The sequence below is a fragment of the Microcaecilia unicolor genome, chromosome 2 (assembly GCF_901765095.1).
Source record: "Microcaecilia unicolor chromosome 2, aMicUni1.1, whole genome shotgun sequence".
Classification (NCBI taxonomy): domain Eukaryota; kingdom Metazoa; phylum Chordata; class Amphibia; order Gymnophiona; family Siphonopidae; genus Microcaecilia; species Microcaecilia unicolor.
In genome coordinates, this window is record NC_044032.1 from 213,550,964 (window position 1) to 213,564,958 (window position 13,995).

At 41.8% G+C, this 13,995-nt stretch overlaps 1 protein-coding gene across 1 annotated transcript in view; it reads left to right on the forward strand.

Annotated features, from left to right (window-relative positions):
* RASEF (RAS and EF-hand domain containing) overlaps positions 1-13,995 on the forward strand; it is a 257,435-nt gene that overhangs the window by 231,921 nt on the left and 11,519 nt on the right. The window contains exons 15-16 of the mRNA XM_030193700.1: positions 1,034-1,153; positions 11,529-11,605. Of these exons, the coding sequence (XP_030049560.1) occupies positions 1,034-1,153; positions 11,529-11,605 (197 nt within the window). The remainder of the gene's footprint in view (positions 1-1,033; positions 1,154-11,528; positions 11,606-13,995) is intronic.

Below are 13,995 nucleotides of genomic sequence, written 5' to 3' on the forward strand. Positions count from 1 at the left end.
CTGTGTAGGGAGACCCTCTCCCCCCATTAAGAATTATGAAATTGTTTGGCTCAAGATGTAGTATAGAGCTGATTCTCTGTTCCTTGGGGATGATCAAACTTGATTGTGCCACACAGATGGTGTACTCAGGCCGAGGGAGGGAGGAACAGTTGCTGTTTCTATAATGGACCTTTGCTAGCCAATTAACATTACCAAAGGTGGCCTGGTTGGAAATGTTCCTCTATCCCGCAGGCAGGCAGGGACTCCCTGGATATATCTGACAAAGGGAAAGAAAGATAGTGATATTAGAAAGAGAAACGTTGTGGAATTTTAAATATGTAAAAACTTTGGGGCCCTTTTACTAAGGTGTAGTAGGCCTAACGTGGGATGTGCTGAGGTGTCCAATGGTAGTTTCCTACTCAGCACATACCAGTCCTGCACTGGAAAATATTTTTTATTTTCCAGAGTGGGAGGCATGCCCATGGACGGGAGAGTAGGCATTCCTTCGCTAACTGGGTTGCATGGACACATTACTGCACTATACGTGATTAGCATGGGCGTAGCACGGGAGCCCTTACTGCCTCCTAAATAGGTGGTGGTAATGGCCATGCACTAATAGGGAAATTAGTGTGTGACCATTACAAAAAGTATGGCACCATGGCCATTTTATCGCCATGCCAAAAGTGGCCACAGTACGCGGAAAACCCACATGCTGACACCAGCACTGGCCACTTTTTAGCGTGACTTGATAAAAGGACCCCTTTGTTTCTTGCTAGGATTCCTGGTGTTCCCTGAAATCTGTTCGGCGTTTTAGAATGATCGCTTCAGAGGAAGGATTGTTTGTATAGATAGGAAACAGCTATTTTTAATACTTTTTATTTACTAACTAAAAAAAAAAAGTGTGTAAAAGACTGTGTGATTCTTTTTAAATAATGCATATCTCATTTTATACTTGAATTATTTCTGTCAAATCTATTGACATTTTCATATTCATATTACTTTCTGTTCAGGCTCAGATCTGAATGTTTTACATTTGTATGTATTTTCATGATAGGATGCAACTCATGAAAATATTCCAATTATGATGGTGGGAAACAAGGCAGACCTTCGCCTGGTGGCTTCAGATCAAGGGCAAAAATGTGTTCCAGTAAGCTATGGAGAGAAGCTGGCCATGGTAAATTAAGTGGTGGTTCAGAATAAAGTAGCTCATGGTTTTACAGCCATTTATAATGTTGTTTCAAATAAGAATATTCCAAAATTTGAGAACTGTGCTTTGCAAAATGCTTTGCTTGTTTTCAGTGGAGAATGTAAAGCATGTCTTTCAGTTCTAAATGCATACAACTGTTGATAAAATGAGAAAAAAAATAATAGGAATGCCTAACCCATTAAATCAATGTATTATTGTGAAGTGGCTGAGGAAAATGTATTGCCTTCACTGCTCAGAATAAGCTACACCTATAACAAGGTTTTGTCATCCAGGGTTGGGCCTACTTTGATAAGTAGACCTTGGGTTGGGGGTCATTTTAAGACAGTTGTGTGGCATCTACTTGTTAAATGGCATCATCTGCACTTATGCCTGTATACTGATTTTACAATGTCACTGTTTACATGAGTATTGTATTATGCAGCTTATATTCCATCTTTAATCATGAGGATGCAAGAGGGATTACATAAAGATAAAACAACTTCACATTAGAAGGGATATACAGTGAAGTTTACACAATTATACAGTTAATCAAAACAAATCCTCCTAAAACTAATCCAAAAATTATTGACTGTTGTTGGTTTTAAAACAAATGTGTTTTAAGTGCCTTATGGAAAAGATTATATGATGAAATTCAACAAATTTGAACTGGGATTCCATTCCATATTTTAGCCCTATGATCAATCAATGAACAATCCTAAATAGACCCATAATTTACATTTTTCATTGAAGGAAAATCTAAAGTTAGTCTTTGAGCACCTCTGAAATGTGATCTATTAACAGGAAATATTAAAAGTTGTATTAAACTTTTAGGTCCTAAACCATAAAAACATTTAAAATAAATCAGATTCATTGAACATTATAAGGAATTGCAGTAATCTAATTGCGGAATTAAGATGGCTTAGGCAATGGTCCTGAAACTTACAGGACTCAAAAATGATCTTATAGCTGTAAGAAGTCAGAGATTGAAATAAAATGTCGTCACAAGCTCATTGAGATTCAAAAGTCAATTTTGAATCCAAAATTATTCCTGGAACTCTAGATTTGCCTTCAAATTTAAGAGATTCTCCTGTAGAAAATGTAACATTAATTGAAGAAACCTTTGACAAATCTCCAAACCATATATATATATATATATATATATATATATATATATATATATATATATATATATATATATATATACATTTCATAGAATATATATATATATTCTATGAAATGTATAGATTTAAGGAAGCATGTTCTGGGTGTGGTTTGAGCTGTCCATAAAAGCTGCATGTATATTTCCCATTTTATAATGGCAGTACATATGTATTTTTAAAAGCTTTTCTGTCACAAGTTATTCCTGCTCCAAGGCACACTTAAGTGACAGCTACCTTCTTGTTTAGGCCTGGGGTGGCCACTAGTGATCAGGTGGAAATTATACATATTTCAGTGGCATCTAACACTACCGTAAACAAACAAAAACCTTTTATTTCACTGGGCTTCTTAATTGACTTCTCTTGAGAAATCTGGTAAATTCCATATGTTGTGAATTTGTTACCTACATGTGTGTTTACTGACACTTTACACATAAGCCCTGCTCTTGTAGGATGTATACTTATGAAATAAATATTAACATTGTATGTGCTGGCAAATACACATTTTGCCTGTGTCCTTGCCCATACTTTATAAGAAGCTTTGCTGCAACAACAAAAAAAAAAAGGTAAGTATTGCCATAATAGGATAGTATTCTGTTTCCAGCAATGGCCAATCCAGATCACAAGCACCAGGCAAGGTCCTAAATTAGTAAAATAGATTTCATGCTACAAGTGTACAGCACTGCGTACGTCTATTAGCTCTTTAGAAATGATTAGTAGTAGTAGTAGTAGTACATATCCTAGGAAAAAGCAATAGATTTTCCCGAGGTCCACCTTAATGATGGTTTATGTACTTTTCTTCCAGGAACTTGTCCAGACCCTTTTTTAAACCCTGCTATGCTAACTGCTTTTACCACATACTCTGACAATGAATTACAGAGCTTAATTACACATTGAGTGATGAAATATTTTCTCTCGTTTGTTTTAAATATACTACTTAGGAACTTCTTTTCATGCCTACAAGTTCCTATACTTTTGGAAAGAGTAAACAAGTGATTCACATGTACCTATTACACTTCATTTATTATTTTACAGACCTGTATCTTATCTTCCCTTAGCTGTCTCTTTAATTTGACCTGATGTCAAACAGCCAGATGCACAGAGGTCCCGTTAAGGATCCGTCTGCGTTTCCAAATCGGTAAAAATTTACCAATTTAGAAACACAGAGGGATTCACAAAGAATATTGCATGCCAATGAGCTGCTCATTGCTTTTGCAACCCAGCTCATTTGCATGCGATATGGGGGAAGCAAGTCAGTGAACTGAGCATGTGCAGAACAATCACTATGCGTGGCTGCTCTGCACATGCGACAGATGGCTCTCTTACTCGCAGACAAGCTGCGTGTATGATAGCAGTAGATTTACCCTTTTTTTTTTTTTTTGCAAACACAAAAGCGCTTTTTTTTTTGGGATGGGCATACCTGTATTGGAGCTCCCTGCCTCCTGCTGCTGGGAAAAAGTGGGAAAAACCTCTCTGCTGCTCTCGGCTCTTCTGTGAGGAATCAGCAGCATCAGGGCTTGGTTCCACCCCCAGCTGTTCGTGCTGCTTCCTTCTATTGGCTGGGTGACATCCTAGGACGCCCATCTCATTGGCTGACTGCTGTCCCAACTCTTCCTCCCTGCAGGACTTCCCTAATGACATCATTTTAGAGCTGTGAACTGATTGGATCTGAACTTCCTGGTGTCTCCCTTCAGTAATGAGTGGGCGGGACATCCCAGGTTCATGCTGTCCAATTGGTTTAGCCCCTCTCTGTGGAGGGGGACACCAGGAAGTTCGGATCTAATCAGTTCACATTTCTAAAGTGATGTCATCAGGGAAGCCCTGCAGGGAGGAGGAGTTGGAACAGCAGCCAGCCAATGAGAGTCCATCTTTAGGGAGATGGGCATTCTAGGATGTCAGCCGGCCAATAGAAGGAAGCAGCAGAAACAGCTGGGGTGGAACCAAGCCCATTTCCCACAGACGCTGTTTCTTTGATGGACCCTTGTCTTCCTTGCATTTTTAAGTCACCATTACTTTTATGCTTTACATTTCAGTACTGCCCCCCCCCCCCCCACCCCCCAATTTCTTGGCAGTAAAATGTCATTTGAAAAAGAAACATATGGCACGGCTTTCATACACGCAAAGAAGCTGCATGTAAACTGGTATACTTTTTTTTTTGTGTGTGTGCTCTGTCTTCCCTGCCTTTTTTTCTCCCCTTCTTCTACTTGCAATAATGAAGCACCGGCAGGTCCACACCTCCCATTAAAATTTCCATGGTAAAGGTATGGACTGCTTTTGTGTATGGGGTCAGAAACGGTAGTGCATCACATCGCATTCACATTATAATAGAAATTATCTCATTATAATAAGTTTGCGTTCCGTTTTCGTTAGCTGCTGCCGTGACAGGAAAATGGCTCAGAGAACCCTTTTTGTGCATGTCCCGGTTTAAGCGTGCTAAACTGGCTAGAAGTAGTTTAAAAACCACGTTGCTGGCTTGTTAAGTTTAGTGCATCTGGCCCTTAGTTTCTACTTAGATGCCTTATGCAAAAGGGGCTTCATATCACCAGAAGTTGCTTGCCAAGGAATATGTCCTCACTTTTTCAAGACTTGAGTCCTACTCTTTCTCAAAACCACCTTATTAAAATACACGTAAGAACTCCAGAATTAAATGGATTGTTTGCTAAAGTGCAGTAAAGTTTTGCAGTGACCATATGATAATTGCCAGAATTGCCACATGGTAACGTCAAAGCCTGTCTTAACTGTTGAGGATGTTCCCATCACCTTCCCATGCGGTTAACGGAGAAAATACACTTAGCAGATATTTAATACACTGCAGATAGCGCTGATGCACTTAGTACCATATGCCACCTTATGTTGTAAGTGTGAAGCACAGTTCTCATGCATTTCCTGCCCCATTCTATGTTAATGTAGCAATTGCTGTGCGCTGTCAAGCTGCTTCATTGACTTAACATGTGCTAATTCTCTCATTAACTGCTTACAGTTTACAGAGTTTCTACAATGACTATTCAAGAGAGAGATTAGTAATATAATGGGTGTCTTTATCATTAGCATGTGCTAATTTTTAGTGCACGCTAAAAAGTTAACATGCCTACAGTGAAGCGTAGTAAACAGGAGCCCTATGTGTCTTAATATTTTTAGGTCATGCTTTTCTTTTTCTTTGTATACTTTCAAACCCTCTTCCTTTTATAAATATATGGCAAAATTCAGCGTTTTTAAAATTGCAATCCAACATACTACAATTATTTATAACAAACTTGCATAATAAATGATGGCAGAGATCAAAATGGCCCGTCCCCTGTGCCCAGTTGAGATTTGTCCATTTTGGGTAGATGGGTTATATATAAGAATGTATATACATACAACATAAGCTCCTCCAGCCGTTCATCTTTCATCCATTTTTCTACCAGCACTCTCTTTATCTGTTCCAAGCTTGCCAAAAATCCATTACTGATAGGCTATTTCAGGTCTTTCCATTTTAAACTTTGCTTCTTACAAGACCAACACTTAAATTAGTACATACAGCAGTAAGACAGTGAAGTGAGCCTATTTTGTAATAAATTCAAGGTTAGTGAGGGTATTGTAAAGTAATTTGGCCATCCTGTACTACTTGAAATTTATTTTCTTAATCATAATTCATCCATGAGGGGGGAGGCAGCATATCATGCTCCCCTGTACAGTCTATTCCATGTATCTATTTTGAGAATCACTGCTATAATAACTTCTATTATCCAGCAGCTGTTCATCATGGAACGGAATTCTGTGTTTCCAACTTTGCTGCACCAGAATACACTGGAGAAACGTGGCAATTTTTGAGACATAGACCTTTATTTTAGAAAGATCCTTATAAGTAAATAGTAGCTGATACGTATGTAAATACAATTTTAGAAAGCTTTTACTTACCCTTGATGATCCACACTATGTTTAGATGTCGAGGCATGGTTTGATTGGGCCTAACTTATCAACGTGCTTTCAGGGCTGCCGAGAGATACAGCTGGGCCTGGGGCAAGACCGCCCCCCCCCCCCCCCCCAAACTAGACTGCCGGCCGCACTGCCCCCCACACACACACTTGCGCCACCACTCCCACATCCGGGCCCCCACCCCTAACCTTCCTTTGTCTGTCGTCTCCTGCCCCTGTGTGCCTTGACTCAGATGATTATATTAACGCAATAACCTGGGTCACCTGGGTTATCGCATTAATGCAATCATCCAGGTCCCAGCATGCAGGAGCATCAGGAGAGAGACAGTCGCAGAAGCAAGAAGAAGCTTGCCGGCACCGGGCCCCACCTCAGAAGCCAGGCCTGGGGAATTTAGCCCCCCCTGCTCTCCCCTCTCGGTGGACCTGCGTGCATTCCCCATTTTCCATGGGGAATACACATGGATATGAAAAAAATCTATACATTGGCATTTACTCCTTCTCTGAGGCAGACACAGACCCCTCTGATGACCCCCTCCCCTGTGCTCCCCTGAGCAGGACTACTGCTAGAGATCATAGGTGTATTTTGAACATTGAGCTGCAAGAGTGACTCGGGATCCCTCCTGCTCCAAGTACACCACCAGAGACCCCTGGTAAGAGCCAGGTTGGGATCGGGGTGGTCCTATTGGGAGGGGGGTTGTGATGTCACGGGGTCTTTTATGTGAGTGAGAAAGAGAGAGGACTATTGGAGTGCTACCAGTGGGGTATGGTGCTTTTCTTAGGGAGAGGGAAGTGGATGCTCTTAAAGGCAATGGTTTTACAAAACTGTTCCCATTCACATCGAGGAAAAAACTGCAAGCTTTTTTTCACCCACTTACAGCTTCATGAAATCTCTTCTTCTGCTAGGCATGGTGTCTTGTCCTGAGGTCTCAACTCCCATCGCCATGTCCTTTCTAAAAGGAGACTCTTAAGACTGTACTGAACAGGGCCTTTCATTTAATTCAGGGTAGAAGAGGGACAATCAACAGGAGTAAGGGAAACTGTTTTGTCTCTGTAACTATGAATATAAAACTACATTGTGCTGTCAGAATTCCTTTGTGTACATAAAGCCCTTGCTGGTGAGTTTCCATTTATTGCTTAGTTGTATAAACATCTGTTAACATTTGTGTAGTCAAATAGCTTAGATGCTTGATTGTGTTAATTATCTCATGCATTGTTCTACCATGCTTAGGGTTGACCTTGCTTTTTTTGTCCCGTTCATGACACCCTTTTGAGATCTGAGATGGCATTTCTTATACAGTTAGAGGCTTCTTTCCCAGCACCTATTAGCACAGGTGTGAATTATACTTAAAATCATTCTCTTTCAGGCCAGATCTGATCTTCTCGGTTTTTATGTAAAAGTTAAGGGTTATGGATTTGATATACAGCCTTTCTATGGCACAACCAAAGTGATTTTACATTTATTATATGCAGGCATTTTCTCTGTTCCTAGTGGGCTCGCAGTCTAAGTCTTTCATACCTGGAGCAGTGGAGGGTTAACTAACTTGCCCAGAGTCACAGGGAGCAGCAGTGGGAATAGAACCCAGTTCCCCTGGTTCTCAGCCTGCTGCACTAACCATTAGGTTACTCTATGTAATACCAACTTATGGATAGTTCCACTTCAAAAGTTGAAGTAGAGTTGGAAAGTTTTGCAAATCCATTAATTATTCACAATTCTAAATTGGGTTCTCTAAGACAGATCATTTTTGTGGTGTTTCACCATGAGCTCCAGAGCCATTACAAAATATATAATTAGATTAATAATAATGAAAAAAGGAGCTCCTGGGGTTTCATTCTTTATATTAAATATTGAGGCTGAAATATTATTTAAAAGATCATATTGGGGTAATTCTATAAGAAACCAGTATTCTACCATTTATGTGGGGTGGAGGAGAATTAGAAAAGATTCAAAGAAAGTCAATCAAAATTATTATTATTATGAATCTCCTCTTATATTAAAAAAGGCTTAAGAGGTTAGGGCTTTTCAGTTTGGAGAAGAGATGGCTGAAGGGGAATATGAAAGAGGTCTACAAAATCTTGAGTGGAGTAGAACAGGTAAACATTAATCAGTTGTTTACTCTTTCAGAAAGTGCAAAGACGAGGGCATAGGCGGTCGGTGGCCCAACTGTTTGGGGAGGCTAAAGGGGGCGGGGTAAGGGGTGGAGCCAGGGGCCGAGCTTATATCCACAATTGGCAACACACAGAAAAAAAATAAGTAAAAATAAGTCACAATACCTTTTATTAAATTTAGATATTAGATATGTATCATATGTCAAAGAATAAAGTGGTTGCTCAAAGCATATACTAACCACAATCGCTCAACTGTAAAACAATATGCACAAATTTGTGCAAAAACACACTCATAACCTTACTGTACCATAACACTAGGCAGACCCTAATACACCAATATACCACCCATACAGAAAATGCAGACCGTCAACAATATGAAACAAGGGATCATAATATCACAATTCTCATGTAGAGCCACAAATCACCCTTTTACAGGTGTTACTTCCTGTTCCGGGGCAGAGGGAGCATGAAAATGAAGAGCCGGCAGGCGCGCGGCACCCCCCCCCCCCCCCCCCCCCCCCCCCCAGCGGCGTGCACCCGGGGGGGGGGGCGCATCGGCGATCCGCCCCGGGTGTCAGCCCCCCTAGGAACGCCACTGGTGCCACCTCAGTAAAGCCAATACACAATCTCTCCACTGCAAAACACTATACACAAACTTGTGCAAAAACACACTCATAACCTTACCAAACCGTAACAGCACTAATTCCAAGGACAGGACGAGCTACAACCTTATGCGTGGAAAGGCAGCACTGTAATTACACTGGGCTCTAAAACACCAGTACACAACCTAGTGAAACAAAAAACAAAAAGGGCTGCAAATACTACACGCTAGCAGAATACTGCACCTTGATTACACATGAAAAACACATGACACAACAGATATGAAGGCAAAACTGGAAAGTTACCTCAAGAAGTCAGACTCAGCATGTAGCAATACTTGAAAAATTGAAACTTACATGCAAAATATCACTGCAAAATATCACACATTTCCAAAAGCTGACATATTGCAGTTAATAAATTCTGAATAAAATACTTTTTTCTACCTTTGTTGTCTGATCATTTAGTTTTTCTATTCACTTTGGTCCCAGTGTCTTCTTTCCATTTGATATTTTTTCTCTCAACATGTCCACCATCCTTCTGTGTCCTTATGTGTCCTGTCTACCATCTGTAGCCCTGTCCCCTATCCTTTCTCCAGTTTCAGCATCTGCCCTCAAAGTGTTCCGATCCAGCCCTTAAATTCAGCAATTTCTCCTCCATCCATATCCAGCATTTCTCCCCTCCCCTCCATCCATGTGCATGTACTTCCTCTGTCTTCCCTCCCCTCCATCCATGTCCAGCATTTCTCCTCTCTCCCTTCCACTCCATCCGTGTGCATCTCTTTCCTTTGTCTTTCCTTCCCTCCATCCTTGTCCAACATTTCTCCTCTCTTCCCTGCCATCCACTCCATCCATGTCCAGCACCTTCCCTCTTTCTCTCCTACCCTTCCATCCAGTGTCATCCCTCTTTCTCTCTCCATCCTTCTACCCATTACTCTCTCCATCCTTCTACCCATTACTCTCTCCCAATCCTTTCGTCCATTGTCTCCCTCTCCTTCCATACATTGTCTCCCTGTATCTCCCTTTCCGTCTAAACAGTTCTCTCTCTCGACCCTTTTCCATTCAGCATGTCCTCTTTCTCCCTATCCTTCCAGAGTCTTTCCTCTTTCCCTCCCTACCCTTCCGTCCAGTGTCTTCCCTCTTTCTGCCCCCTCCTTCCAGCATTTTCCCTCTTTCTCCCTCCTTTCATTCAGCATTTCTCCCTCCTTTCATTCAGCATTTCTCCATCTGACAGCTAGGGTCTCCCCCAGTTTCTCCCCAGCAGCTTCTCTCGCTCTCTCTTGCCCATGTCCCCTCTTTCTCTCCCCATCTTTCCACTAATCTGTCTCTCTCTCTGTACCCCTCTTCCATCCAGCATCGTCTCTCTGGCTCTTCCCTGCTCTTTTCCATATCCCTGGCTCTCCCTGCTCTCTTCCATGTCCCCTCTTTCTCGCCCCACCTTTCCACTAATCTCGCTCTCTCTCTCTGTACCCCTCTTCCATCCAGCATCGTCTCTCTGGCTCTCCCCTGCTCTTTTGCATGTCCCTGGCTCTCCCCTGCACTTTTCCACTTTCTCTCCCTCTCTCCTCCAGCATCCTCAGTCACTTCCCTTACCATTTGCAGCCATTTTATCTCCCTCCGGGCCTCTTTACAGCAGAAGAACAAAAAGAAGCGCGGAGCCGCAGCAGCCTTCAGGCATGCGCTGTCTGCTCTGCCCGGTTCTCTGCTCCCGGAACAGGAAATTGACGTCAGTGGGGGCAGAGGACAGCAGAGTTGACAGCGCACACCTGAAGGCTGCTGCGACCCCACGCTTCTTTTTGTTCTAATGATGGTTGTTCAGAGAAGCAGCGGCTCAACGCAGTGCTTTTTCCTGCAGCTGCTCAACAGAAGCAGTGGCAGAATCCAGCGGGACGGGAGTCTTGGATTATAGGGACATTTGGAAGAAGAGGCAGGCGGGGAAGGTCGCAGCTAGGCAAGCCTCTTATACGGGGCACCTATGGACGAGGGACACTTCATGAAGTTACATAGTAATACTTTGAAAACGTAGGAAAAAATATTTTTTCACGCAATTAATAGTTCCGCTCTGGAACTTGTTGCCAGAGGATGTGGTAAAAGCAGTTAGCGTATCTGGGTTTAAAAAGGTTTGGACAAGTTTCTGGAGGAAAAATCCATAAACAACTATTGAGGTAGACATGAGGAAAGCCATTACTTATCCCTGGGATTGGTAGCATGGAACCTCGCTACTATTTGGGATTCTGTCAGGTATTTGTGGCCTGGATTGGATATTCTTATGTTCTAGCATGGGTGAGCACACACATGTAAATTATAGAATATTATGATTTATGCACGTGCTTTCCCAATCTAGGTGCAACCATTTATACCAGCTGTGTATGACTGGCATAAGTGCTCATTCACAAAACATACACACACATTTAACCAGTTACACTAGTATCCTTTATAGAAAAGTAAAGCTGTTGCTTTCCTTTATAGAATAGTATCCGAATAGGCTTATTCTTCGAGCTTAAAAATAAGTGTCCTCTTATAGAATTGCCCTCATTATGGGTTAATCAAGCATTCATGTTGATTGTAATTTTTTTTCTATTTCCAGACATATAATGCACTGTTCTGTGAGACAAGTGCAAAGGAAGGATCTAATATAGTAGAAGCAGTTCTTCACCTTGCGCGGTATGTTTATAATAATCTGATTATTTTAAACCTTTTCTGTTTCAGTTATTAATTTAGAAATTAATTTATACCTAAGTTATGCTGAACAGTGTATTTGCTCAAGGGGGAATCAAAAAGGGTGATTGGATTTGTAGATACAGGAAACTGAGAACACTGGAAAACTTCAGTTTCTGTTCACTAGAGCAAATGCATAAGATGATTATCCAGTTCTCTGTAAATACCCTGGGGAGGGGGAGGGTTGGATTAATAGCTAACTTGCCATGTGATCCATTTCCTAGAAGCCAGGATCTTAGAAACTACAGTGAATGTACAGACATTGGAAAGCTTTGTTGTGAACAAATAACTCCTGACAATGTGCACTGACTGTTAAATGAGAGCTTTGTCTAACCTTGGGACATTGCTCATATGGTGGTTTTCACCCCTGAAAAATGTCAGTTCATTTGGATTTCCTGGAAATTACTTCATGATATGTTTAAAAAAGGTGGGTTGTAAAAACCATTAAGTATGTAATGCTGAGTGCAGCAGGTACTCCTGTGGAATTTTGCACAAAAAAAATTAAAGTTCTGTGGACAATATTTTAAAAGCTGGTACATTTTTTTTTGTGTGTGTGTATAGAATTCCTTCATCATAAAAGCTATCCTGACAGCACCCCTAGCCTTCTTACTGCTTAGGTTCAACCCCTTCCAACAGTTTCATGCCAGATCTTTATTTGAACCCTTCCCTAAGCTTTTCTTGTCAATTCCTCCATCAGATTCAATATCCAGTATTTTCTGCCTCCGCTCCACTCAACTTTTTTCTTTCTTGCCATAGTCTAGTGATAACACCCAGTTATTGATTTCGATCGCAACCCACCCCCACCCCCCTCAGCACACTCATCCCCATTTCTCATCCTCCTTGACACATGCACCCATAGCCTTCTGAATAGAGTTACCATATGTCCGGTTTTACCCAGACATGTCCTCCTTTTGAGGACACAACCCAGCGGGTTTTGCCAGCCTGCCCGTCTATCCGGATTTGTGGACAAACGGGTGGGCCTAGGGGGTGTCCTATCTTCTCCTCCCCTTATCTTACTGTACTGCCCTGGTGGTCTAGTGACCTCTTTGGGGCAGGAAAGAGCCCCCTCTTTCCTGTCCGGAGCAGCTGCAGACTGCCTCTTGCTGCCTCCGGTCCCGGTGCTGATTCAAAAGTCTTGCAAGGTCACTCTCGGCAGCCATTTTGAATTGGCGCCAGTACGGGAGGCAGCAAGACACTCTGCAGCTGCTCCGGGCAGGAAAGAGGGGGCTCTTTCCTGCACCGAAGAGGTCACTAGACCATCAGGGCAGTACAGTAAGGAGAGGGGAGGATAGGACACCCTTATGGGGTGTGAGACAGGGGTTGGGTGGGGCTGTGAAAGGGGTGGGGTGGTATGTGACAGGGTGGGGTGTGGTGGGGGCAGGGCAGGGTTGTGGTGTGGGCGAGACGTGTCTTCTTTTTTGGGGGAGCAAATATGCTAACCCTACTTCTGAACACCTCCCCAAACACACACACCTCTCTCTTTCTCTCTCAAAATCCCCCAGTACACACACCCACCTTACAGCCCACCAGTACACACAAACTAACCTATAGCTCGCTCTCTGTCAACTTCCCATTAATCAATTACATATTTCTTGAGACACAATAATGTACAAAATAAAAATAATTTAGAATCTGTATGTGAAATAGTAAGTGAAATCCTAGTTTCTTAATACAGTTGATTTGCCTAATTAGAATCAAATGCTTAAATGGATATAACAGTTAAAGCACTCTGTAGAGTGAATGCACTCAGCTGAGTTTAGGCGTCCTGTCCAAAATATGTGCAAAAAGTTTTCAGTTTGTCTTCACCATTTCAAGTTAGTGAGAACTCTTGCCATGAATGAAATTTCACAGAACCTAGATGTTGATGCATATCTATCTAGACAGGGTTATAAGATCATTTGTAAACATTTATGGCTTCATTCATCAACTGTAAGAAAGATAGCCTACAAGTGACTCTACTCAGAAGCTGTCATCCTGTCAAGGTCATCCCAACAATAAATAGGGAACTTGTCCATGAAGCTGCAAAGAATGCCAGACTATCTGTGCCAGATATGAGGGCTCATTGATGACCTATCAGGAAAAACTGAATGGGAATGGTGTTCTTGGGAGGACAGTTAGAAAGAAATCAATTCCAGGATCACCAAAGAGCCTGGATGACCCATAGGACTTCTGGACTAGTGTGCCTTGTGTAGATGTACACTGCTTTCTTAAGTAAGAACCTCCTCTCGTATCTCAGGAATGATTCCATTCTGATACACGACTTGCTATAATGTGATTAAGTGGCATAGAAAGATAAAATACTAAATACATACCAATATAAGCAGTAATTTAAAAAA